At 30.4% G+C, this 26,653-nt stretch overlaps 1 protein-coding gene across 3 annotated transcripts in view; it reads right to left on the bottom strand.

Moving 5' to 3' along the window:
• LOC127730250 (sodium- and chloride-dependent glycine transporter 1-like) overlaps positions 1 to 26,653 on the bottom strand; it is a 118,197-nt gene that overhangs the window by 79,229 nt on the left and 12,315 nt on the right. The window contains exon 1 of one of the 3 annotated variants that reach the window (XM_052238553.1): positions 17,540 to 17,734. The exons of the other annotated variants lie outside the window; for them this stretch is intronic. Within the exon in view, the coding sequence (XP_052094513.1) occupies positions 17,540 to 17,541 (2 nt within the window). The 5' untranslated portion in view covers positions 17,542 to 17,734. Of the gene's footprint in view, positions 1 to 17,539; positions 17,735 to 26,653 lie in introns of those variants that run through there. 3 annotated transcript variants of the gene reach the window in all.

Below are 26,653 nucleotides of genomic sequence, written 5' to 3'. Positions count from 1 at the left end.
GTAAATGTTGATAAAACAAATGTGTGGGAAACGCAATCTTTTATGAATTGTAAATGGTTAGTTTCATTCATCAAGCTCAGACTTAAAGATCAGTTTGTACAAGTCTGGCATTCTTTGCTTGAAAACTCACCAAAAGCACTTAATTATAAACTTTTTAAGGATTTTTTTGGAAAAAGAAGATTATTTTTAAATTCTTGGGAACAAACTGTCTATTGATTTTTGTAGATTTAGGACAACAAATCACAAGCTCCCTATTGAACAGGGTAAATGGAATAATATAGTTAGAAAGAATAGATTGTGTCTTCTATGTAATAAAAATAACATTGGTGATGAATTTCATTACATATTAGAATGCAAATACTTTGAAGAAAACAGGAAACATTGTATGTCACATTATTATTTTAAAAATGCAAATACTGTTAAATACAAGCAGATTATGTCTTCAAAACACAAATCAGAACTGATTAAACTTTGTAAATTTATAAAGATTATCAACACAGGTATATGTGCTCCTGGCTAAAATGTACTTCATATATTGTCTGAGCAATAGTTCTGTTTGTTCTGTCTTATTGTAAATATTGTACATAAATGTCTTCTCTATACCTATGTATATAGTTTATTGAGAATAAAGATAAAGTATGAGAAAAAAAGACCAAAACTCAGAAACTTAATTTTGACAACTGAACCATGAAAATGAGGCCAAGGTTAGATGACACCTGCAAGCTACAATCATTCCATACGCCAAATATAGTAGACATATTGCATACAGTATAAGAAAAACAGACAAAAACACAAAAACTTATCTATAACCACTGAACCATGAAAATGAGGTCAAGGTCACATGACACCTACCAGTTGGACATGTACACCTTACAGTCCTTCCATATACCGAATATACTTGACCTATTGCTTATAGTATCTGATGTATATAGACTTGACCACCAAAAATTAAACTTGTTCACTGATCCATGAAATGAGGTCGAGGTCAAGTGAAAACTGTCTGACGGACATGAGGACCTTGCAACGTACGCAAATACAAAACATAGTTATCATGTTACTCATAATAAGAGAGAAATTATCATTACAAAAAATCTTAACTTTTTTTTCAAGTAGTCACTGAACCATGAAAATGAGGTAAAGGACAATGGACATGTGACAGACGGAAACTTCGTAACATGAGGCATCTATATACAAAGTTTGAAGCATTCAAGTCTTCCACCTTCTATAATATAAAGCTTTTAAGGAGTTAGCTAACGCCCCGGCCTATGTCGAGCTTTCAGCGACAAAAGTCGCAGGCTCGACAAAAATCCAACTGATTGTCTAAAAAGATAAGTCCTTCCTTAAATATAATGAAAGAGACAGTTTTTTTATCACTGGATTGTGCTTTTATGTCTTGTGTTAAAATATGCTAGTTGTCGAGTCAAAAGATATTATTAGAATAAAAGATTAGAGAAAAAGATTGAACAGAAACCATAAGAATATAAATCTTTCAAAATTTCTTTTTCGTGCATGAATTAAAATATTGTTTTGAACAGTCTTAAACAAACTTTTATTACTTTTTTCCTGTTATGTGAACATTTATTGGGGGCAGTTGTTATATATTAGCACTATAACAGGTAAAGCTTTGACAATCTTGTCACCTGTAATTACATCTACCTGTAAGAATAAAACGTTTTGGTTCAAGATTTAGAAACAGAACGAAGAGGTTTTCTCCTGTTTCTTAGCCACGGGTGTCATTCGGTTTATTGAGAGAAATGATAGTGAAAGAATATTTTACGATGGTCAAGTATTGCGAGACGATCGTAAAGGTCTGGTACCGGATCGTGAATGTAATTAAATGTAAATTCTACTTCAGAATGTGTGAAAAAAATCGCTGAATTTTCAAAATGCGGAACAAATCCGAACAAAAAAATATGTCTGTCAAAATGATTCAACTTCCTCAACATTACTGTGCAATAAGATAAAGAAAAATATGCAGTACTTTATGAAAAAACTCAAAAGGCACAATGCATGTCTATGGGATTAATTAAAAAAACACGTTTTTTGTACCTATAATGGTCATATTTCAATATATAATGATATATTTGAAATTTAATCTTTGTTGTGTCCGAAAGTACAGTAAAATAAAAGTATGCTCTTCTCTTAAAATCGTTCATTTGTTTATGAAAACCTTGAATTTTGTTGATTTTTTTATCAAACTTGATCGTGATAGATCAGGCAACGCATTATTTTGATCGTGAAAGATAATGCGTGACCAGACTTAATAATCAGAAATCAATATTTCTTTTACCATTTGATATACCTGTAACTGGTTGAAGCCTGTAACTTTTTTGATAAGAACGAAAATGAAAGCTATCATTTGTTTTTTAAATTCAACACTTTACCTCTAAAGTTCAAAAATTTTAACTTAAAACGTGTCTAAATCAGTGTGAAAAATTCAGCTCTGAGAATCGGACTAGTACAAATCAGGCAGACCGCCATTATTTAGCCAATAATATGGGTATGCAACGTTTAAACCAAAAAGTTAACCATCAACCAAAAACTTATAGCAAAAACAGCATCTTTCATGAAAAATTTGAGATTGAACGATAACCAACATTTTGTTATATGTATCTTTGTATACAACGTAGCAGATGTGGATTGATTTTCAATGAGATAACTATATATTACAGAATAAAGAATACAAGAGCGCAAATGCTGAAATGTCTCGTCTGCTTTACTTATGATAATACGTTTGGTGAACTTCTGTAATATTAAGGGTTTTACTAGAAGTGTCACATACTCTTAAAATTGTTAATGATTCATAAAAAGAGGTCAAGGTCAGATGAACCATGACATACAGATCTCTACAAAAATCCCGTACACCAAATATAGGTGTTCCCATGCTTACAGTGCCTTAGAAACTGACAAATGTAAAAGTTATGTTTGGCCAATTAATTCGGAACATGAGGTCGAAAGTATATGAACCCTGACCGACAGTCAGACACAGACATCTTACTATCATTCAATATGTCAAATACAATTGATGTCATATATGAAACATGCAGACAGACATGTACACCATACACCAAATACCGTGGCCCTATAGCATACAGGTATGTAAGCTTTATAAATATAATGGGCATAAAAATGAGAATTCAAAGTTATAAATACGAAATAAAACATCTTAATGTATAAAAAAAACAATACTTATGAAGGACGGACAAATGGACTGGTATTGATACAATTTACCAAGTCTGTGTGGTATTATAAGATATTAGATCCAATGGCATTGCACGATTATAGTCCTATTCACCAGCAAAAGAGACCCGGGTCAGTCATGCCCATCTAGTTTTTTTTAATACCAATAACAAATATTAATTATCATATAATTGAAGAATAATATGAACGTCTTCGTAGCATTAGATCTTTCACGATCCTTTTAACGATCTTCAAAAACCGGTACGTGATCTTTCACGATCCGAAATATCAATTTTGTGTAAATATTTCTTTTTTTTACCAAGTTTCAGATTATGTTTATACAAAATAATTATGAGAACCATTTGATGCATTCAAATAGAATGCTCTTTTTCGAAGAAAAATAGTTTATTTTATTGGAATTATTGAAAAAATCATGTTGTTTTACATTTTTGATGTCACTGAAATGTCGAGGAGCAATATGCCCTTGTTGTTTTGTAAAAACCATGTACTTTTAGAACTGGATTTTCTCACATACTGATCATAATGTTCAACCATTTTGACAGACAGTTTTATTTTGTTGTAAATTTGTCCGTGTAATTAATTAAATTAGATTATTTAATGACTTTTCATATGTCTTCTCGATTGAATTTCTTTCACGATCCGGTACCAGAGCTTTCACGATCGTCTCGCAATACTTGACCTCCGTTAGATATTCTTTCACGATCATTTCTCTCGATAAACCGAATGACACCCGTGTTAGCGAGTACACACACATTTTGTATTCAGACAATGTACATTTATTGTTTATTATATCCTACAATTAATAACTGGCGCTTTAAGGTTCGTGGCATATAAACTCTTATGTATTTAATTATTTTGAAAACAAAATGAAAATTATGTCTAATGAATAACCATGATGAAATAATTGTTTTTTTCCATAATTGAATCGTGCATTATGTGTATTGGATTACTTAGTTGCCTTCTTTCTAATGCTATCTATTTTGTTTACTGACAAATGACGAAATAATGCAAAAGTTAAAATTAAATATTTTACAAAACTTTGTCACGATTAAAAAAATAAAACCGACTGAATGAATTAAAATATGAGAATTCAATGATTATCGATGTCGAAATTAGCCGTCGGTAATAAACAGTCAGTTTGTGTAAAAGAAATAGCTACCAAATTTGTTTATTATGTATGTACAAAGTATATGTATTATAGTGTATATAATCAGCCCTTCTGTATATTACTTGTTTTTATAATTGATTCAACAAATTTCGCTTGTCCAGGTGTCAATAACGGTGATGTTCACACCACGAGTAGTGATAAATGACACAATAACACAGCGATCGATCAATAATATAAGTAAAAATTGCGCGCCGTATGCTGAATATCGCCCCTCCTCTGAAAAAGGACGCTAATTTTTATATAAAATCTCGCAAAATTATGACCCATATTTTGGCACATCCCCGTTCACCCAATAATAGGAACTGAATTCGTCACCATCATGGTTTGAAAGAGAAAGTAAAACGTTAAACGTCGGATTGTCGTCCAATTAAAACACTCGTTACATTGTTCTTTTGTATTTTAGAATCCGAGATAAACCTAGATTTTCTCGAGAAATGAGATAATTCATTATCTGAAATTGAGAAAATTAATTATCTGGAGATAAATTAGGATTATCTGAAAATCGATCAGAAAAACCTAGATTTTCTTAATATTTTGAGATAAACCGGGATTTTCTCCAGATAATGAATTTTCTGTATTTTCTGAGATAAACTAGGATTTTCTCGAATTTGAATTAAGCTGGGATAATCTTAGTTTATCTGAGATAAACCAGGATTATCTGAGATAATCCTAGTTTATCTGAGATAATCTAAGATTAATTAATAAAAGTGGTTCAGGCGTGCCATACATACCACATGAGTATAAAATGTTCTTAGGACATGTAAGACTGAGAATTATTTAGAGTCAATTTAGGCCGTAGCCCATATTTACATATAAAAATGCACACAGAGGCTATAAGAAATGGAAATTTGTTACTTTTTGCTCATTTCTATGCTAAGATGTCATGATACAAGAAGTCTAATTGCAAAAGGACTCTTGAATTCAACCTTTTTTGCAGACAGTATGGTCTGATGACCAGTTTTTCACTTTTCAATGGAAAACTTGCATGTAGTTTTAGTCTCAATTGGCATATATTTGAACCACTTACTATCCTAAAGAAGAAAATTATGGTAGCATATGAAATGAATAGGGTGTAATGATCATTGTAAAGTGTTTTTTTTTACAGATTTAGTGAAATATTTGTGATGGACTACAGATTTTATGTACAAAGCTCTTCACATTTCACATACATCAAACAGGCCGTTTAACCAGGGACATAAATACAAATATTCTGCACATTTTTTCTGTGATAATCTACTTTTCTCTAAATTCAGAGTTCACAAATGGTTAGTTAAATTTGATTTAAGCATAGAAACACAAATATCAGGAACATAAAAAGCTGTCAGATAGAAAGTCAGCATGGCTCTTAGAGATAAAATGGAAACTGCTTTAAAATGTTTATTTTAGCCGTATAATGCCAAAACGGGACATTTTAAAAGAATTTCTGTCAAACAAAGATGTAAATCCTTTACTTTTATTGAGTTTGACAAATTGAAACCAGCAACCCATTCAGGAAAGTTGCCAAAGTACAGAATCTACATTTACAGAATTAATCTAATAGGATAGAAAGACTTGACCAATTTTAATAAAACTTTGCATGACCTAAACTTAGGATATTATAAGATAGTTGGCCAAGTTTCATGGCCATAGGATATATATTATAGAAACTAGGGCCATTTTAATATTGAAATTTGGATGTTTATTTTTGACGTTTAAATCAAATATTTTCAACTGTCAAGATTTTGGCCTAAAAAATTTAAATATTGCAAATTTTGCTTTTTAAATACTTTTGAATATAATATAATAAGTATTAAAAGCAACGGAACACTCATTTGATTTATCAGATTTATCACAGTTATTTAAAAGTCAAATTTATATGAGCCTGTGTCTGAAAATAGAGATTTTCGAATTAAGGGAAGCCTTACATAAGCATGGATTTTTTTCAACCAATTTGAAGATTTTGAAGTTTTTAAACCATACATTATTCTTCCATATATATTAAATGTACTTTAAATGTAAAGAAAAGTTACAAAAAGCATACCACATGAGTATAAAATGGTAAGACTGAGAATTATTTAGAGTCAATTTAGGCTGTAGCCCATATTTACATATAAAAATTCTTAAGGGTTCCGCGGAACCCAGTGTCTCGCCTACTTTTTCTGTTAATCGCAGGCTCAACAAAAATGAGGAAGTAAATCAATAAAAATATTCCTCTTGATACTATCTTTTGATTGTAAGAAGCTTCTGTCCAAGTTTGGTAAAAATCCAGGATAGTTTATGAATCTAATAAATGTTTAAAAACTTTAACTGAAGACTGAATGTAATGTTAACTGGAAGAAAACAAAATTTTCTTCTACATACTAGCATTTGATCATAAACAAGCTTCTGTCCAAGTTTGGTACAAATCCAAAATAGTATAAGAAAGTTATTAAAATTTTAAAAACTTTAACCACAGAGTGAATGTATTGTTTCCTGGCAGAAAAACTAAGTCCATTTATAAGTAAAATACGGAAAAAATGGAATTTTATTTTTTACAAAATTTACTTCTGGATACTATCTTATGATCATAAACAAGCTTCTGTCCAAGTTTGGTACAAATCCAGGATAGTTTGAGATAGTTATTAAAATTTTAAAAACTTTAACCACAGAGTGAATGTAATGTTTCCCGGCAGAAAAACTAAGTCCATTTATAAGTAAAATACGGAAAAAATGGAATTTTATTTTTACAAAATTTACTTCTGGATACTATCTTATGATCATAAACAAGCTTCTGTCCAAGTTTAGTAGAAATCAAGGATAGTTTAAGAAAGTTATTAAAATTTCAAAAACTTTAACCACAGAGTGAATATTTGTGGACGCCGCCGACGACAACGACGACGCCGACGGAATGTAGGATCGCTATGTCTCGCTTTTTCGACTTAAGTCGAAGGCTCGACAAAAATGCACACAGAGGCTAAAAGAAATGGAAATTTGTTACTTTTTGCTCATTTCTATGCTAAGATGTCATTATACAAGAAGTCTAATTGCAAAAGGACTCTTGAATTCAACCTTTTTTGCAGACAGTATTGTCTGATGACCAGTTTTTCACTTTTCAATGGAAAACTTGCATGTAGTTTTAGTCTCAATTGGCATATATTTGAACCACTTACTATCCTAAAGAAGAAAATTATGGTAGCATATGAAATGAATAGGGTGTACTGATCATTGTAAAGTGTTTTTTTTTTAAAGATTTAGTGAAATATTTGTGATGGACTACAGATTTTATGTACAAAGCTCTTCACATTTCACATACATCAAACAGGCTGTTTAACCAGGGACATAAATACAAATATTCTGCACATTTTTTCTGTGATAATCTACTTTTCTCTAAATTCAGAGTTCACAAATGGTTAATTAAATTTGATTTAAGCATAGAAACACAAATATCAGGAACATAAAAAGCTGTCAGATAGAAAGTCAGCATGGCTCTTAGATATAAAATGGAAACTGCTTTAAAATGCTTATTTTAGCCGTATAATGCCAAAACGGGACATTTTAACAGAATTTCTGTCAAAAAAAGATGTAAATCCTTTACTTTTATTGAGTTTGACAAATTGAAACCAGCAAACCATTCAGGAAAGTTGCCAAAGTACAGAATCTACATTTACGGAATTCATCGGATAGAAAGGCTTGACCAATATTTTAATAAAACTTTGCATGACCTAAGCTTAGGAAATTATAAGATAGTTGGCCAAGTTTCATGGCCATAGGATATATATTATAGAAACTAGGGCCATTTTAATATTGATATTTGGATGTTTATTTTTGACATTTAAATCAAATATTTTCAACTGTCAAGATTTTGGCCTAAAAAATTTAAATATTGCAAAAATTTGCTTTTTAAATACTCTTGAATATAATATAATAAGTATTAAAAGCAAAGGAACACTCATTTGATTTATCAGATTTATCACAGTTATTCAAAAGTCAAATCTATATGAGCCTGTGTCTGAAAATAGAGATTTTCGAATTAAGGGAAGCCTTACATAAACATGCATTTTTTTCAACCAATTTGATGTTTTTGAAGTTTTTAAACCATACATTATTCTTCCATATATATTAAATGTACTTTAAATGTCATGAAAAGTTACAAAAAGCATACCACATGAGTATAAAATGGTCTTAGGCCATGTAAGACTGAGAATTATTTAGAGTCAATTTAGGCTGTAGCCCATATTTACATATAAAAATGCACACAGAGTCTATAAGAAATGGAAGTTTGTTACTTTTTGCTCATTTCTATGCTAAGATGTCATGATACAAGAAGTCTAATTGCAAAAGGACTCTTGAATTCAACCTTTTTTGCAGACAGTATGGTCTGATGACCAGTTTTTCACTTTTCAATGGAAAACTTGCATGTAGTTTTAGTCTCAATTGGCATATATTTGAACCACTTACTATCCTAAAGAAGAAAATTATGGTAGCATATGAAATGAATAGGGTGTACTGATCATTGTAAAGTGTTTTTTTTTACAGATTTAGTGAAATATTTGTGATGGACTACAGATTTTATGTACAAAGCTCTTCACATTTCACATACATCAAACAGGCTGTTTAACCAGGGACATAAATACAAATATTCTGCACATTTTTTCTGTGATAATCTACTTTTCTCTAAATTCAGAGTTCACAAATGGTTAATTAAATTTGATTTAAGCATAGAAACACAAATATCAGGAACATAAAAAGCTGTCAGATAGAAAGTCAGCATGGCTCTTCGACATAAAATGGAAACTGCTTTAAAATGCTTATTTTAGCCGTATAATGCCAAAACGGGACATTTTAACAGAATTTCTGTCAAAAAAAGATGTAAATCCTTTACTTTTATTGAGTTTGACAAATTGAAACCAGCAAACCATTCAGGAAAGTTGCCAAAGTACAGAATCTACATTTACGGAATTCATCGGATAGAAAGATTTGACCAATTTTTTAATAAAACTTTGCATGACCTAAGCTTAGGAAATTATAAGATAGTTGGCCAAGTTTCATGGCCATAGGATATATATTATAGAAACTAGGGCCATTTTAATATTGATATTTGGATGTTTATTTTTGACGTTTAAATCAAATATTTTCAACTGTCAAGATTTTGGCCTAAAAAATTTAAATATAGCAAAAATTTGTTTTTTAAATACTCTTGAATATAATATAATAAGTATTAAAAGCAACGGAACACTCATTTGATTTATCAGATTGATCACAGTTATTCAAAAGTCAAATTTATATGAGCCTGTGTCTGAAAATAGAGATTTTCGAATTAAGGGAAGCCTTAGATAAACATGCATTTTTTTCAACCAATTTGAAGTTTTTGAAGTTTTTAAACCATACATTATTCTTCCATATATATATTAAATGTACTTTAAATGTAAAGAAAAGTTACAAAAAGCATACCACATGAGTATAAAATGGTCTTAGGCCATGTAAGACTGAGAATTATTTAGAGTCAATTTAGGCTGTAGCCCATATTTACATATAAAAATGCACACAGAGGCTATAAGAAATGGAAATTTGTTACTTTTTGCTCATTTCTATGCTACAGTCCCTGTAACGTAAAAGTTAACACTTTTTTCATTCGGGAATCGTACGTACAGCGTTCGGGAATCGTTCGTATAGAGTTCGGTCATCGTTTGTACATCATTCGTATAGTGTCCGTACAACGTTCGGTCAACGTTCGTTCATCGTTCGTTCATCGTATGGTAAATGTCACCGTTTAGGGTTTTATATATCGTATGGTTCATGGTATCGTTAAGCGTTTTATTTGTCGTATGGTACATGGTATGGTTTAGCGTTTAGCGTTTCGTTTATCGTATGGTATGTGATATCGTTTAGCGTTTCATCAATCGTATGGTATATCGTTTTGTTAAGCGTCTGATATATGTTAGGGTTTTATTTCAGAAAGTTATTTCAATTATTATTTTGAGTTAAAATAATTTAATATAAAAAGATGCGGGATAAAAATAACAATTATTAGTTTGGATTGGATTAAATCTTCTACTAATATCATTATTTGACACTCAAATAAAATATATATTTATTTATTTATTTATTATGGAATATATATAAAACGAAGGGGAAACGTTTTATATCTAAATGTATTAAAAAAAAAGACAAGACATCCATGGTATTTGTTCCCCTCAATGTCAGAGTCTGATTTAAACCGAAAATTGCCAGGGATATATAAAAATTCGTTGACGACATCTATAGAACCAGTGTTGCTTGTGATTCCTGTTGTCGGTGTTAAAACTATTATTTTGACTGTAAAAAGTGCTTAAGTCCATGTATGAGTAATATACAGAATTAAAAAAATAACTCTACCGTTTTTTATATTTCTTTATTTTAGAGGTAAGCTTCTGTCCAAGTTTCACCAACTTTAACGCAAATCATTAACCTTAAATAACCAATCAATTGTATTCTAAAAGTTGTTGATTTGTTCTTTGTACGAATACATGAAATATTTGTCACTGGACGTTATGCATGCAATCGATGATCAAATACAAATCTCAGTATTAATAAACATATTGCCATTGTATATATGAAAGAGACTAAATAATTTAAATTTTAATTGTTTTACACATTTTTGAAGGATCGAAATAATCAGTTCTACAAATGGTTGTTATTGAAAGACTTGAAATTTTACAAATATCACATGCCTCTATGGAATTTCTTATCGACGCACCAAACTTTTTCCTTTCATCGTGCCAGAGACATATAATACAATTGTATTATATGTCTCTGATCGTGCATAGCTCATTTTCCGATTCACTTAAGGTTTCTAACGATCTTCTTACTTGTTCATTACATTCTTAAATTAAAATCCTACACAAGTTGCCAAAACTTTTATTCTCAGGCTAGACTGCGTAAAAGATGAATATTGTTTTGTTTGTGTACACACAGTGTTTTGAAGGCCGATATCCAGTTTCGCTGAAAAAGAATTAATTTGCGCCACAACTTAATTACGCCAATTCTTTTTTTGCATCATTTTATTTTAAAAACTGCAGCATTCATTTGCGCCAATAAAACAATCATTTAATTGCCCAAATGTTATAGACTTCTTTGCAAATGTTTGTTCTTAGTGCACTAGGCTGAGGAGGTCCTTCCCGGTATTTACAGGTACAAGTAGAAATACCGCGAAGTGCGCTTAGTGCACTAAGAACAAAATATTGAACCAAGGACCTGATGGAATGATAGAATTGACACAAAAACATGGCATATAGAATGAGACTTTCTAAAAGTACATAATTTCAAATTTTATAATCATATCTTTAGTAATTATAAAGTTATTTAACAGTTGAAGTCAGTATTCTAATGTTACACGTACGTGTAAATAGGTTAATCGTTTCGAGGTAAATATGGCACAATTAAGTTCCATTTATTGGCGCAATTCATATCATAAGAAAAGAACAGATGGCCGCGATTCATACGTTTTTAATATGATGGTAGTTGGCACAAATTACACCTAATCGTAAATTCTTCGCCCGGGGATATGCATTTGACGTTAATCTTCCTTCAGTAACTTTACAATACCCAGTCGTGTCATTTCTGTATATTGTACATGTAGATAGCACGTGTGATACATGTATATACACCAGAAATGCCCATTCAAGTGAATTCAAGTGAATTTTATCTTTTAGAAGAACTCCATATCGGGTAACATTAAATATACATAAACATAAAATTACAATTAAAAAAAAATGGTAATAATAAGTTCAAATGTTGCTTTATTAAATCATTAAATGCACCTAAGTACGTATTTGTAAACTTATGTTATTACTTTATTTCATGTATCTTTTTTGTATTCTTTTTTTGGTTTAAATTAACTTTTTTTTTTTTATCTTATTGACTTATTCGTAAATCGAAAATAGCACAAACCTAAATAGAATCATATGGCATTGAATGATTTCTCTAACTCAAAACTAGTTATAGATGCCTCTTAATTTTATTTTTCTCGTTGGGTTCCTTGTCCATTAATTGACGTATACGCCATATTCTTTTTTTCGGTATTTGTGAAAAGCCGCTCATCGATCATGATTTCAAAAGAAATCGTATACTCGTAAGTCATGAACATTGAAGTTCAACTTGCTATCAATTATTCGTATACGCACAAAGATAAAATAAATGAAACACTTTTAAGCTGTTCTAGGAACAGTATATCTAATATATATGTTCCTGAGTTGTTTAAATCATGCAGTGAATTTTGAAAATATAGTTTTGCAAAACCGGTTATTTCTGTTTAATTCTTTTCTGTCCCTTTTCTTAATAATTAGGACACGTGTCACTGGTAAATATAGAACTAGCCAACCATGAATAATCCCAAACAACAATTTTTTTATTGGTTTGTCCTGAGACTACTTTAACACATAGTAGTCTCAGGTTTGTCATACTTGCTTATATTATCAATTACGTATTGTTTTCGGCTGAGACTACTACATGTATAACAGTTATAGTAGTCTCAGTTTTTGCTTTTTAAATTAGTCATTTAATATATATATATATATATTTTGTTCTTGATTAATAAATTAAGATTGATAATATAATTGCATCATTTTTTAAGCATTATTTATATGACATTTTAATATTTATTTAACGTGCATACCGATTTGATTGGCAAATAACTGTTTAAACACTTGACGCCATATTAATATTATATATGAACATTTCGGAAAAATTAGGCGGATACTTAATCATCGGCTCTCAGGAAGTTTTCTTGTAGGTTAAAAGAAAGGGGAAAATATACATCTAAGTAGTTAAACTTTAAGATTGGTATTCTTTAAATTTTATAACTTTCATTTTCTGGCTTTCTCCTCAATTTTTAAATTATATGGAGAATCAAGTTTTAATGCCAGATCTTTTATTATTTGTTCTGTTAAATCAAAGACATGTAGTACATGTATTCTATTTTCCGGTATAACTTTATTCACAATGATAAAGAAATTAGGGATGATTAAGAAATTGGCATGTTGTGTATGAATGTAGGACAGAAAGTCACAGGACAAAAAGTCACAGACAAAAAGTCACGGACAAAAAGTCACAGGACAAAAAGTCACAATTCAGTTTCGAGATTATATTTCTTTTAACAAGAAAACACTTATTTAAAAAATAAAATTTTTGTTTTTTCTTGAACTATTATATATGAAGCAACTTTGTAATCAAAATTTATTCAATAAATATCAATAATGATCAAATAATTGTTATGAAAACAAAATGTCAAAGTGGCTTGGTACTTAAATGGCTTCATGGTGCCAAGAAATATATCCTTTGCGTGATTAAAATTTAATAAATTTTCATTTATCAAGGCTTATGAACAATTTCCTAAACTTAAAAATGAATATATGTAATAAAAAGAAAATATTTCAAGATCTTTCTTTTATATATTCAAACAATTGTCAACAAATTATTTGTGACTTTTTGTCCTGTGACTTTTTGTCCTATCAAATTTGTGACTTTATGTCCTGTGACTTTTTGTCCTGTGACTTTCTGTCCGTTTACCGTTGTGTATACACCTTTCTATTGGTGAACACTATATATGTTGCCCACTAGCTGTGCTTGTGTGCTTTTTGTTGTTTGATTGCTGTCTCGTTGTCGTTAAACCCACTATAATCTCCTACAGTTTCAGTTCCGTTTGATGTACGTTTAATTCGGTTTAAAACAAACCATATTTGATAGGGTTATTCAATATATATTTCCCTTAAGACTTTGCTCAGAGGAAAGTTATAGAATAGGTTTATATATACATTTTAGTGCAAAGTTAACAATACAAGAAAAAGTTTCATTTTTCAATTTTTAACTCCCCAAAATTTTAAACTATTAATTTTGAAGACGTGTTTCATCTAAACGAAGTCTAAATGGTCACCAACCTACCAGTTTATTGTTTCCTTATTTGACACACACCTACATATAAACCACATTGTAAATACAATTTAATTGGTCGTAGTAAATTCTGTTGAGCACAAAACAAATCCATTTTTTTTTTTAATGAAGAAAAATAATATTTTTTTTTCTTTGAAAGACGGAGTTAATACTTTAAATTACATTGTGCACAAAAAATCCTTAAATCTTCCTAGGAATGAGAAACTCTTTTCTTCATAGAAATGTTTGAAATAGTTTACACTGGACATTAAACACCTTACAATCAATCAACTAAAATATATCCAAGGGATTTTCATTATGCATGTACATGTGCCGGATACCATATACATATATTGAATAATCAATAAAATATAGTGCTGTCAAAAAGAAACATTATCATTAGGATATCAAAATAGTTCAGTTTTTCTTTCAAAATGATTTGCAAACAGTCCTCTCTCCAGAGCATTTTTCTGTCTGTGCTATCGCTCTGTGTGGGTTAATTATTTGAAGCATAAAGTTTATAAATCGATCTCTGAAACACATTATATATATATAGAAGTCAAAGTAAACATTAAACTTATGCATGGCGGAAAAGAAATATACGAAAACGATAGGTGCAATGTGCATGCAGCCTTGCAAATGATATTTAAAAAAAATATATTTAATTTATAAAACTTAGGACTTTAATTTAAGTATTGTTGGAAGTTTCCAGAACATAGAAAATACACAAGAAAATCTATCAGTACTACACTAGTCTATCAAAATGTGCTTGGTGTCCATTTTACAATATATTGTTTAAGAATTTAGTGTTTTCTTATTCATTCTGACATCTGTGTCCCTGGATCTGGACAAGAAATTGCGAAGACGTTATGCTTATCAGTTTACCTTTAAAAAGATTTTTCAACAGAATATTATAAATTTTTTTTAATTTTTGTTTTTTCTTTCCGAAAACAGAATGGCCCTAAAGATAAATGTCATCGTCAGATGTATAATGGAAGGTGATATACACCACCTGCTGGTTCTTTTTACCTGGACACAGATCTTGTTACGTAACAAGTACGAATGTAAAATTATCGATATGGTATATTCAGTCGAATATACACGGTATCTCAGGACTGGGGTATTTAAGATATTTTGATCTGATAATGTATGTATTTTTATTTGTGCTTTATGTAAAAAAAACAGCATTTAACCATTTTATTTTCAAAACTTCTTTAAAATGAGTTAGTTGACTTTGAGCATATATTTATTTTCAAAACCGGAGACAAATCACTAATTTCCAATTATAAACCAATCTCATTATTATCAACAGTGGGCAAAGTATTTGAAAAAAAATGTATTTTATCACTTAATTAGTTATATTTCAAATATACAAAAAGCGTTTTTGTTTCAAGTTCATATTCGCCTTTTGAGAATAATAATGCAGGAGTTCCACAAGGCTCTGTATTAGGTTCCCTACTATTCCTTATTCATGTATATGACATAGCTGGTAATTTGATAAGTCTAACTCGAGTGTGTGCTGATGAAACATCCCTTTCTTATTCAAGTAATAGTCCTTACACAATAGAGGATGTCTTAAATAGCGATTTAGAGCAAATTTCAGCATGGTCTAAGGATTGGTTCATTGATTTTAATCCTAACAAGACAATTACTATGCTATTCTCCTGTAATTCTTCTCCAGATGAAATTAAAATAGAACTTCAATATCAAGTAGTAGAATTGTCTCCTGTCATAAACACTTAGGTATTACTTTTGATTCCAATGGTAAATTCTATACAATATAGAAAACGTTTTAAAGTGTGCAAGCACACGATTAAATTTCTAAAAAAATTGAAATATGTTTTGACTAGGAATTATCTTATTCGCATAAACTTAACACTTATAAGACCAATTATGTAATATGCACGTGAGTCATGGGATGGTTGTAATCAACAAGATTTCGACAATCTAGAACATGACGTTTAGTTGGAAGCAGGAAGATTAGTAACTGGGTTGCCCGTGTTTGCTAGTCCGGAAGTTATATATTTTCAGTGGTATAGGCCGACATTTGGTAGTGAACAGAAGAAAATCCAAAAAGCTCAATATGTTCTATTCTTCACATAAAGTGGGACCACCTCTACGATTTAATGCCACTTTTATCAGTTATAGATAGAATATCAGAAAATCCTTTTTTTCATCTACTATTATCGAATGAAATAGCCTAAACCCCGACATATGTACGTCCAGAACTATGAATATATTTATCTAACTTGATACAGACACAATTGCACGCTATTCTTTATTATTAAGGACAGTTGGTTGGATAAAAGTGATGGATTGCCACGCCTATATTAAAACTGATAGGACGAAAAATGTTGTCCTGCATTTTTCTTTAAATGTAATCTCAATGTAAATGTAGTCCTGCTTTTTTTATGTTACACTCTATGCTGTCCTGCCTTTCTTAGTTATTAATTTTTCCTGAGTTGTTTTACATAAAGTCATCATGCCTTTTCTTTTTGGCAAGATGCCCATACTGCCTTTTTTTCTCTAAACTCCGGTCATGCCTTTTTTTCAATTTTCATACGTCAGACAAACTTCTTCGTGCATGTGACTTCATATTTCAAAAGGGATAAGAAATGTCTTAATTGATAAGTTCTACATTGCATTTAAAAATCCATTGAAAGAATATTGTATAATTAGAAATCATTGTCCGCTGTTGGAAGTCCAGATTCGCCAATTTTTGACAAGCACGATATTTCAGGGGTTTCGATTGTTAAACTCGTTAAATCAAATAACGAAAATATTCCATCTCAACATGAGAAAGAGTAGCTCATTAACCTCCATCAATGTTTATCGTTTATAAGATGTTGTACTTTCAATGCTATTTATAAACGCAGAGTAAAATTTTAAATGTTTGGTACAGTATACAAATTTTAAACTAATCAACTTGAAAATATTCAGAAGACAATGGGAAATATCGAAGAATCATTATTTATTTATTATATTGTAACAATTTTTCTTCACAAAGGCTTATAATGATAAATGAAATCAATGTTTTTGCTGTCAATATTACAATTTATGTATTGCTCTCTGGTGATGAGTCTTTGAGTTCTGACGAAAATTACAGTGTTTTTCTATCTGTACAAAAGTATATAAATGTATCAAGCGTTTTTCTCAACTTTGACAACCTTATTCTGTAACAGATCTTACTAGAACATGATCAATTTATGCTCTTAAGGATACGGTAATCGAATGATCTTTATGATTGACTATTGTATTCTGAAACGTTTCAATGGATTTAATTAAAAAAACAAAATTGATACTTACATTTACGTGTAGATTTATTCCGTTTTCCTATTAATCCGTAACCAGAAAAGCGACTTAATATGTATCACATCATAAACTATGAGTGTATAATTTACATTTAAACAAATTCACACACATGACTTGTCATGTACACTAACATATTTTATTTTACACAGCTCGGTGTGTTTGTATTTATTTCTTCTGAAAATAGGCGCACTTGATTAGTTATATTAAGTGGAACATATATCCAATGATTCGATTCTTAAAATTTATATGTAATTTATTTTTATATCTTCATGCTAAAATAATAATTGGTTAAAGTCAGATATATGTAATGTTCATTCATGTGTATTTTTATGTATGTATTGGAGAAGACGTTACTAAGTTGAAAAAATTGTGTCTAATCCATTTGTCATTTTGGAACAATAAAATACGTTCAAACTAAAGAATCATGATATGAATTTAAAGAAAAGAAGAAAACCAAACACATTTTTTTTTTTATTAAAATTGAAAATCCAACTGATTAAAAGTCGTATTGACCTCTAAAATTCTATCACAGAAAACAATTACTTATAGTGTCTCAAAATGTCAAAATATAGCCCGTTTTATAATCGCGCAGTGGACATAATTGTTATATTTCTATTCAGACATTTCACATTTTATCAACCGTTTCAGAACAATTTTTGAAGATAACGAATCCGTAGTTTCATTGCACATTTAACGCAAAATACATTTTTCAATTCTTTATTTACACTCAAACACAAATATGTGTTACATGAGGACAAATTGTCACGAATGTCTAATCAGGTTTTTCTGTTGTTCAAAGTTTGACGTGCGGTGATGTTTGAACAGTGTTGAGTGTATTTTACATTTGTCCTTTCGGAGCCTTTAATATCTTACTATGCTGTATGAATTTTGCTCATTGTTGAAGGCCGTACAGTGACCTTTGATTGGTCATTTCTACGTTATTCAGTCTCTGGTTAAATTCTCTCATTAGACAATATCCCATCATAGATGATCAGATGTGTTATAAAAAAGAAAACTACATTATCGTATCTCGGATATATATCTATTAAATATAATAAAGAAAACTTTAGTAAGATTGAGTACAACAAAGGCTTTGCCTTATTAAATCCTTGATGCTGTCTCCTTCAGACTGTCAAACACCGTCTACCGTATTGTTAACGTGGTATTATATGTGATAAATATAGATTCTACCACTGCATCGAGTGTGATACGATATTTATCCACTCGAGACAGTTAGATTTTCAAATATTACACGAGATTTGGTGTTGGAATCTGTTTCTCTAATGATTTTCAAACAATATGCAGGCACACTTATTCCTTCTTTTTGAATGATCTGCAAAAAAATGTGTTCTTTCTATGTGACGTCATCAGGCATGGTCACCTTTTTTCATGCCGTCAACAATAGAAAATTCAGAGGAAAGTAAGAAAATTCGACGTCATAATCGGATTTTAACCAATGAAGAACTGAGATCAAACGAACCACACGTTGATTAAATTTTTTTTATACAATGGGTGCAGAAAGGGATAAATTGACGAAGAATTAGAGAAATTGCTGTAAATAATAGTAAACTGAGTATTTATTCACAGTACGCACTTCCTATTTTAGTTGTGGTGATAGAAATCTTAATGTCATTGATACACAGTTGAGAAATATGGTGCAATTATTCAAATGCAGATTTAAACCTTATTAATATTAAACCCAATCCCGCATGCAGATGTGGTCATCCTGTTGAGAATAGTATTCACTATTTTTTAAGTGCCCTTTTATCAACGAAGCAAGAGAAATATTGTTTTCAAAATTAGAAAGATCTACTATATCCATTTTGCTTTTATTAGTGGCTGGTGACGGTGACCTTTCATTTCACCAAAACAAAGAAATTTTTGAGTCTGTACAATCATATATCAGAAATACACTAAGATTTAGAACATTCAATCAAAATTCGGAATTCGTACTTCCCAGCTCTTTACTCTGGTCCAGTTTTATATATTACTCTATATTATATTATACTTTTTGTTTTTGAGACAAGGCCATGCATAATTTGTCAAAAGACAAGCACAATAACCCCAAAGCGAATTGCGAGAAGTGGTTTCGTATTTCGTTATAGAAAAAATACTAATAGTTTATGTAAAATAACGACTCTCGTACGGTGTCGCGTTTATATCTTTTTAAAACATTGGTGCATTTTGATACAAAAAATAATGACCATAAAATGTCAGGTTTGCGAGATCAGACAGTAACCTAGCAACTAAACAATTGAAAATCTAGGGATCAATGTTTAACATTCGTCAGCCATGAGCAATTTTCATAAATAAAACATGATTTAGTAGGATACTTTGCAAGAAAAAAAAAGAGACTACCATAGATTTGTTATTTACCACAAATGCTTAAGGGGGTACAAATCAGTTATTCAGGAGTTACCCTTTTTGCATTACACCACATTACAACAGAAATTAGAAATAGGGCCTGGAAGTATTTCTAAGACATTGTTGTTTTCCTGTTCTATGTAGCTTTCTTTCTGGCAAACACGATGTTAGATTTTATAAATGCTGACAGGCACCGACCATTGAAAAACCATCGATCTGTTTAAAATGAGAAATGAAAATAATTGTTTGTTTTTTGTTGTTTTTTTTTTTTATGGCAAATAAGAAAAATGACCGTTCGATTTAAAATTGTTTAAAATTATTTAGAAATAGATTGATGAAAATAATGTATTTTAATGCGAAAAGGCTAGACTTTAATTTGTGGTGTAGGGATGTGATTGAGTGGTTTTGTTTACAATTATTTCCCATTATTTCCGTAGTGAAAATCTGCAATAATTATTGTTTCATCATGTTGTTTGATTTTCACATTATAACAAAACTAAGAATATGACGGATGAATTTATAGTTAGCTGTTTAATGTCCAGTGGTAACTATTAGATGTATCATTTGGAGGACATTTACAATGTTATAAATATGAACAAGGTCAAGGTATCCTTTGTTATGCAAACATGTGTATCACGGTACAAGCGACGACCTATAGACCGTGTGTATCATATGTATATTTAGGGTGGGTTGCTCTGAATAAAGGAGGTATATATAGATACAGGAAAATAAAGAAAAAAAAACTAAAGAATTAGAATAGAGTATAACAGGCAAAATAAAGAACAGAGGAAAATGGTTTAAGAAAATTAAAGAATAGAGGGAAATGGTCTAGTTTTTTGCCGGACAATCGTTGATGATTGTTTAAAGTCAAGTGCATTTATAGGTAAAATAATACACAATCGTTTGTACATTGGTAAGGATTTATGTTTGAGGTTGATGAGGCACATAATGCGTAATTATTTTTAATTGAAATTTCTCGAATATTTTTTTTTTTTCTCGTCTGATTTGAAAATGAATAAAAAAAATCTATAATCTAAAAAAAATGGTTTAATACTCAGCAGACTGTAGTTTACTCGCACATTCACCAAGTCCGTATTTCTACGGCTAAAAAAATCATAATTGTATCTTTTAATTTGTTTAAATTTATTTCAGTGTTTATTTTTCAAACTTTTTATGTAAATAATGTTGGATCAACATCTAGTCAGATTAAATTATAATTTATTAAATTATTAATTAAAAACTAAAAGATGCATCCAATCTAAATTTTACGCATATTAACACCTATATAAAAAGATTTAACAGAACACAATTCATGTTTTATATTAAAAAAAAACATATACGCGAAACGAAACTATGCACGCCAAGAAACGATGTACGCTTAACGATACGATATACGCTAAACGAAACGATGTACGCTAAACGATACGGTATACGCTAAATGAAAAGATGTACGCAAAACCATACGATTTACGATACAAGGGCGCGTATGTTATCGTTAATGGTATGGTTTAAGGTACATGGTTTCGTTCGTACATCATTCGTTCAGCGTCCGTACAACGTTCGGTCAGCGTTTCGTTTGCATTCGTACACCGTTCGGGAAGCGTACGTACATCGTTCGGGCATCGTCCGTACATGGTTCGGGCATCGTTCGTATTGTTAACTTTTACGTTACACGGACTGTAAGATGTCATGATACAAGAAGTCTAATTGCAAAAGGACTCTTGAATTCAACCTTTTTTGCAGACAGTATGGTCTGATGACCAGTTTTTCACTTTTCAATGGAAAACTTGCATGTAGTTTTAGTCTCAATTGGCATATATTTGAACCACTTACTATCCTAAAGAAGAAAATTATGGTAGCATATGAAATGAATAGAGTGTACTGATCATTGTAAAGTGGTTTTTTTTTTACAGATTTAGTGAAATATTTGTGATGGACTACAGATTTTATGTACAAAGCTCTTCACATTTCACATACATCAAACAGGCCGTTTAACCAGGGACATAAATACAAATATTCTGCACATTTTTTCTGTGATAATCTACCTTTCTTTAAATTCAGAGTTCACAAATGGTTAATTAAATTTGATTTAAGCATAGAAACACAAATATCAGGAACATAAAAAACTGTCAGATAGAAAGTCAGCATGGCTCTTAGACATAAAATGGAAACTGCTTTAAAATGCTTATTTTAGCCGTATAATGCCAAAACGGGACATTTTAACAGAATTTCTGTCAAACAAAGATGTAAATCCTTTACTTTTATTGAGTTTGACAAATTGAAACCAGCAAACCATTCAGGAAAGTTGCCAAAGTACAGAATCTACATTTACGGAATTCATCTCTTAGGCCCGAGAACACAGTTATTTCGTAGTGCATTTCTTTTAGACAGTAAATTCAAATTAAAAAAAATCGCACCTGCTCTATTTCGAAAAGATTTTTACTGTGTAGTGTACTACTATTGATACAAATAATATCAAAATTATAGAAACTTCTACTAGCTCTAACTCAAAATATTGACAATTCTGTGTTAAGGGGGGCTAAAATTCAGTTTGACAGCTTCAGACATTCTAATTTTTGACCTTTTTTAACTGGACCAAATCACTACTTAACATAAAGATTCAGCACCCAAATTTTTTTAAACATGTAATTTCATCCCCTTACTTAATATTTCATGCATAAAATATCAAGAAATAAATTGGGAAAGTGTATAAAAAAAAATACAAGTTATACACTGTTCGCACTAGGGACTATATTCGTAGACAACGAAAACCAAAGGACGATAACTGTGTCCTTGGACCTAATAGGATAGAAAGACTTGACCAATTTTAATAAAACTTTGCATGACCTAAGCTTAGGAAATTATAAGATAGTTGGCCAAGTTTCATGGCCATAGGATATATATTATAGAAACTAGGGTCATTTTAATATTGAAATTTGGATGTTTATTTTTGACGTTTAAATCAAATATTTTCAACTGTCAAGATTTTGGCCTAAAAAATTTAAATATTGCAAAAATTTGCTTTTTTAATACTCTTGAATATAATATAATAAGTATTAAAAGCAACGGAACACTCATTTGATTTATCAGATTTATCACAGTTATTTAAAAGTCAAATTTATATGAGCCTGTGTCTGAAAATAGAGATTTTCGAATTAAGAGAAGCCTTACATCATAGTCTCAGGACTCCCTCCCAGGATTGATGTAGATGTTTACAGGGCAAATGTAGTTTTAGAGAGATTATGTCAACACCTTGGACTAGTTTTTATAAGACAGTATGAAATGTATATGAGTGACAGCTTCAATCAAAACAAACATTTCTATGTTCATGATGGTATTCATTTCAATTCGAGAGGAACATCAAGATACATCAGAACAATAGATAACATAATAGGAATAATCAATTCACATGATGACTGCGAGAACTGTGGTGAACTTAACCATAAAACATCCTTCTGTATATTTAATATGAAAATTAAATGCTTCAAGTGTAATAGGTATGGCCACAAACTAAAATTTTGTACTGCTTGAAAAAATGGCATAGAAGAAAATGCCAATTTTACATCTGTTTCAAACAAATTTGATGTACTGACAATATTATGTTCTGAATGCAATTTATTTCCATGCATGTGTAAATTATTTTCTTTGTCACAAGGGCTTCAGATTTCTGAGATAACGAAAACTAGAAACACTAGAAAAACAATTAAAGAAAAGAATGAGAGTCATTTCTCACTTGACACAACCCAGGAAATGTCTACTGTCAAACTTTATAGTACTAATGATGGGTTGATTAGTTCTGATAATTTTAACACTGAATCTCAGACATCTGAACAGGATACATTACTTGGTATTAAACAGCATGATACAAACTGTGTAATGTTTGATGATGAGTCTAATGTAGATAATTTATTGTTACCTCTCCCTCAGGTCAACATAATGATTGATGTGAAATTATCCTATGTCTCTGTATTTACTTTAGCAATTATTGTTTGTATATATTATCTAATCAATTTAGAAAACCATGCATTGACAGGGAAACAAATAGACTCTAATGATAAGATTTTTAATTCTTATGGTTTTAGTAAATCCAAAGGTAAAAGGATTTGTTCTCATAATGTTAATAGGATTGAAAGTAAATATGAAGAAATTAAACATAACCTTATGTTTTCTGATAACCAACCTGATGTATTAGGATTGTGTGAAACATTTTTAACAAAACACACCACTGATAATGAATTACAAGTACCTGGTTATGTATTTGAAAGAAAGGACAGAACATCACAAGGTGGGGGTGGTCTGATTGTTTATTTTTCTGAAACAATTAAATTTTTAAGAAAAAACAACATCGAAATAGGGGGTATTGAAACAATGTGGGTTGAAATTAAACCAGATTACAAAAAATCCTTTTTATTATGTTTTGTGTATAGGCCACCAAAGTCACTGATAGATTGGGTTGATGATTTTGAAAAAAAAATAAGAGTGGCAATGACCATGAATTTAGATATAACAATTATGGGTGATTTTAATTTTAATTTTAAAGCACCAAGCAAACCTCCTAAAAAATGGCTGAATGTTTTAGAATCATACAATTTTCAACAACTGATTGTAGATGCCACAAGGGTAACAAAAGATTCTAGTACATTAATTGATCATATTTATGTCAATAATCCAAATATGGTACATGAATCACATGTGTGTAGATATGCAATTAGTGACCATTATCCTATCTGTTTAACAAGGAAAGAAGCAAATATAGGAAAAAAGAATACACACAGTACAATTACTTATAGAAATTTCAAAAATTTCAACCAAAATGAATTTTTATTAGATCTGCAAAATACACCTTTTCATAAAATTGAATTTGAAGAAAACCCCTCTGACTGTCTACAATTGTTTTATGATATGTTGAACAAAGCGTTAGATAAACATGTTCCTGTTGTTAAAAAGAGAGTTAAAAGGGACAGACAGCCTGAATGTGAAATCATTTACGCTAGGAATATGAGAGATAAATATAATGCACTTGGTTTATGGAGTGAGTATAGATTTTGGAGAAATAAAACTAAACATATCATAGATAGCTCAAAAAAGAATTATTATAAAAATATGGTAAAAGACTCCAATGACCCTAAAACTTTATGGAAATGTCTTCACAGTCTGAACCCAAAAGTTAAAAATACACCATATGAGTTAGCCACAGAAGATAACAATACAACTAAAAGTAAAAAATCAATAGCAGAAACTTTTAATAACTTTTTCACTTCCTGTGCTGAAAAATTAAGAGAACAAGGAAGTTATATATATACACCTGTAAACAAAGCAGATTTCAGTAATCTTGGTAAATTTATTAAAAATAAATTACATAAACATGATAAATTTTCTATACCACCAGTGATCATGAATGAGCTATTTAATGAGTTAACAAAACTTGATATAAACAAAGCATCTGGTATGGATAATATAGGACCAAAAATTCTAAGATTAAGCGCCCCTGTTATTGCATCACCTCTCACATACATATTTAACCGAATGATAGATACTGGTATATATCCTTCTTTACTGAAGAATGCTAAGGTAACACCAGTTTTCAAGGATGGTGACAAGCTTTTAGCAACAAATTACAGACCTATATCTGTTCTTCCAACTTTATCAAAATTAATAGAAAGGCATGTTTCTAATAACATGTACAAATACTTATCTAAACTTAAACTTTTACACCCTACACAATCTGGTTTCAGGCCGCAGCATTCTTGTCAAACTGCACTTATTAATATCATTGACAAATGGTTGCAAGAAATGAATGATGGTAATTTAAACCTAGCAATTTTATTAGATTTTAAAAAAGCTTTTGATTTGGTAGATCATGACATTCTTTGCTTAAAGCTTGAAATTTATGGATTTAGTGAGGCTACTGTTAGTTTTTTCAAGTCATACCTGAATAACAGAAAACAGCAGGTAAACATTTGTAATGTTTACTCTAAACAACAACATGTAAAATTTGGTGTACCCCAAGGTTCTATACTTGGTCCTCTATTGTTTGTGCTATTTATAAACGACTTTCCCTTATGCATTGAAAATTGTGAAACAGACCTATATGCTGATGACACCACTCTTCATAAATCAGGGAAAAACATAGAAAATATACATGATGATGTTCAAGAAGATTTATACAGGGTTGAAGAGTGGTGCAAAATCAATAGCATGTTCATTAATGCAAACAAAACAAAATGTTTGGTTACTGGAACAAAGCAGAAACTATCAATTCAGACTTTTCAACCAAACTTGATAATAAATTCAAAAGTATTACAAAATTCTTCATGTGAAAAATTATTAGGTGTTAAAATTGACAGCACAGCACACTTTGCTGGAGAAATCAAATTGACCAAGTTTGTGCTAATATATCATCAAGAATATACCTTCTTTCTAAAATAAAGAAATTTTTAGATATAAATGCAAGGAAAACATCTTACAATGGGTATATTCTGCCCCTGATTGACTACTGCTGTATTATTTGGGGTGAATGTAAAAATGAAGGGATAACAAGAATTTTAAAACTCCAAAAAAGGGCAGCAAGATTAATTCTAGATGCAGATCCTTTATCCCCCTCAGCCCCCTTATTTAAAGAACTTGGGTGGATGACAGTTGACAATAGAATCAAATACCACAAATATTTACTTCTATATAAATGTATGCATATGGAAGCTCCAATGTACCTAGTTCAAAAGTTTAAACTGAAATCAGATAATA

Source organism: Mytilus californianus, unplaced genomic scaffold (assembly GCF_021869535.1).
Source record: "Mytilus californianus isolate M0D057914Y unplaced genomic scaffold, xbMytCali1.0.p SCAF_2, whole genome shotgun sequence".
NCBI classification, from domain to species: domain Eukaryota; kingdom Metazoa; phylum Mollusca; class Bivalvia; order Mytilida; family Mytilidae; genus Mytilus; species Mytilus californianus.
The sequence above is the reverse complement of the archived record's forward strand: the minus strand, read 5'-3'. Positions and strand labels throughout refer to the sequence as shown.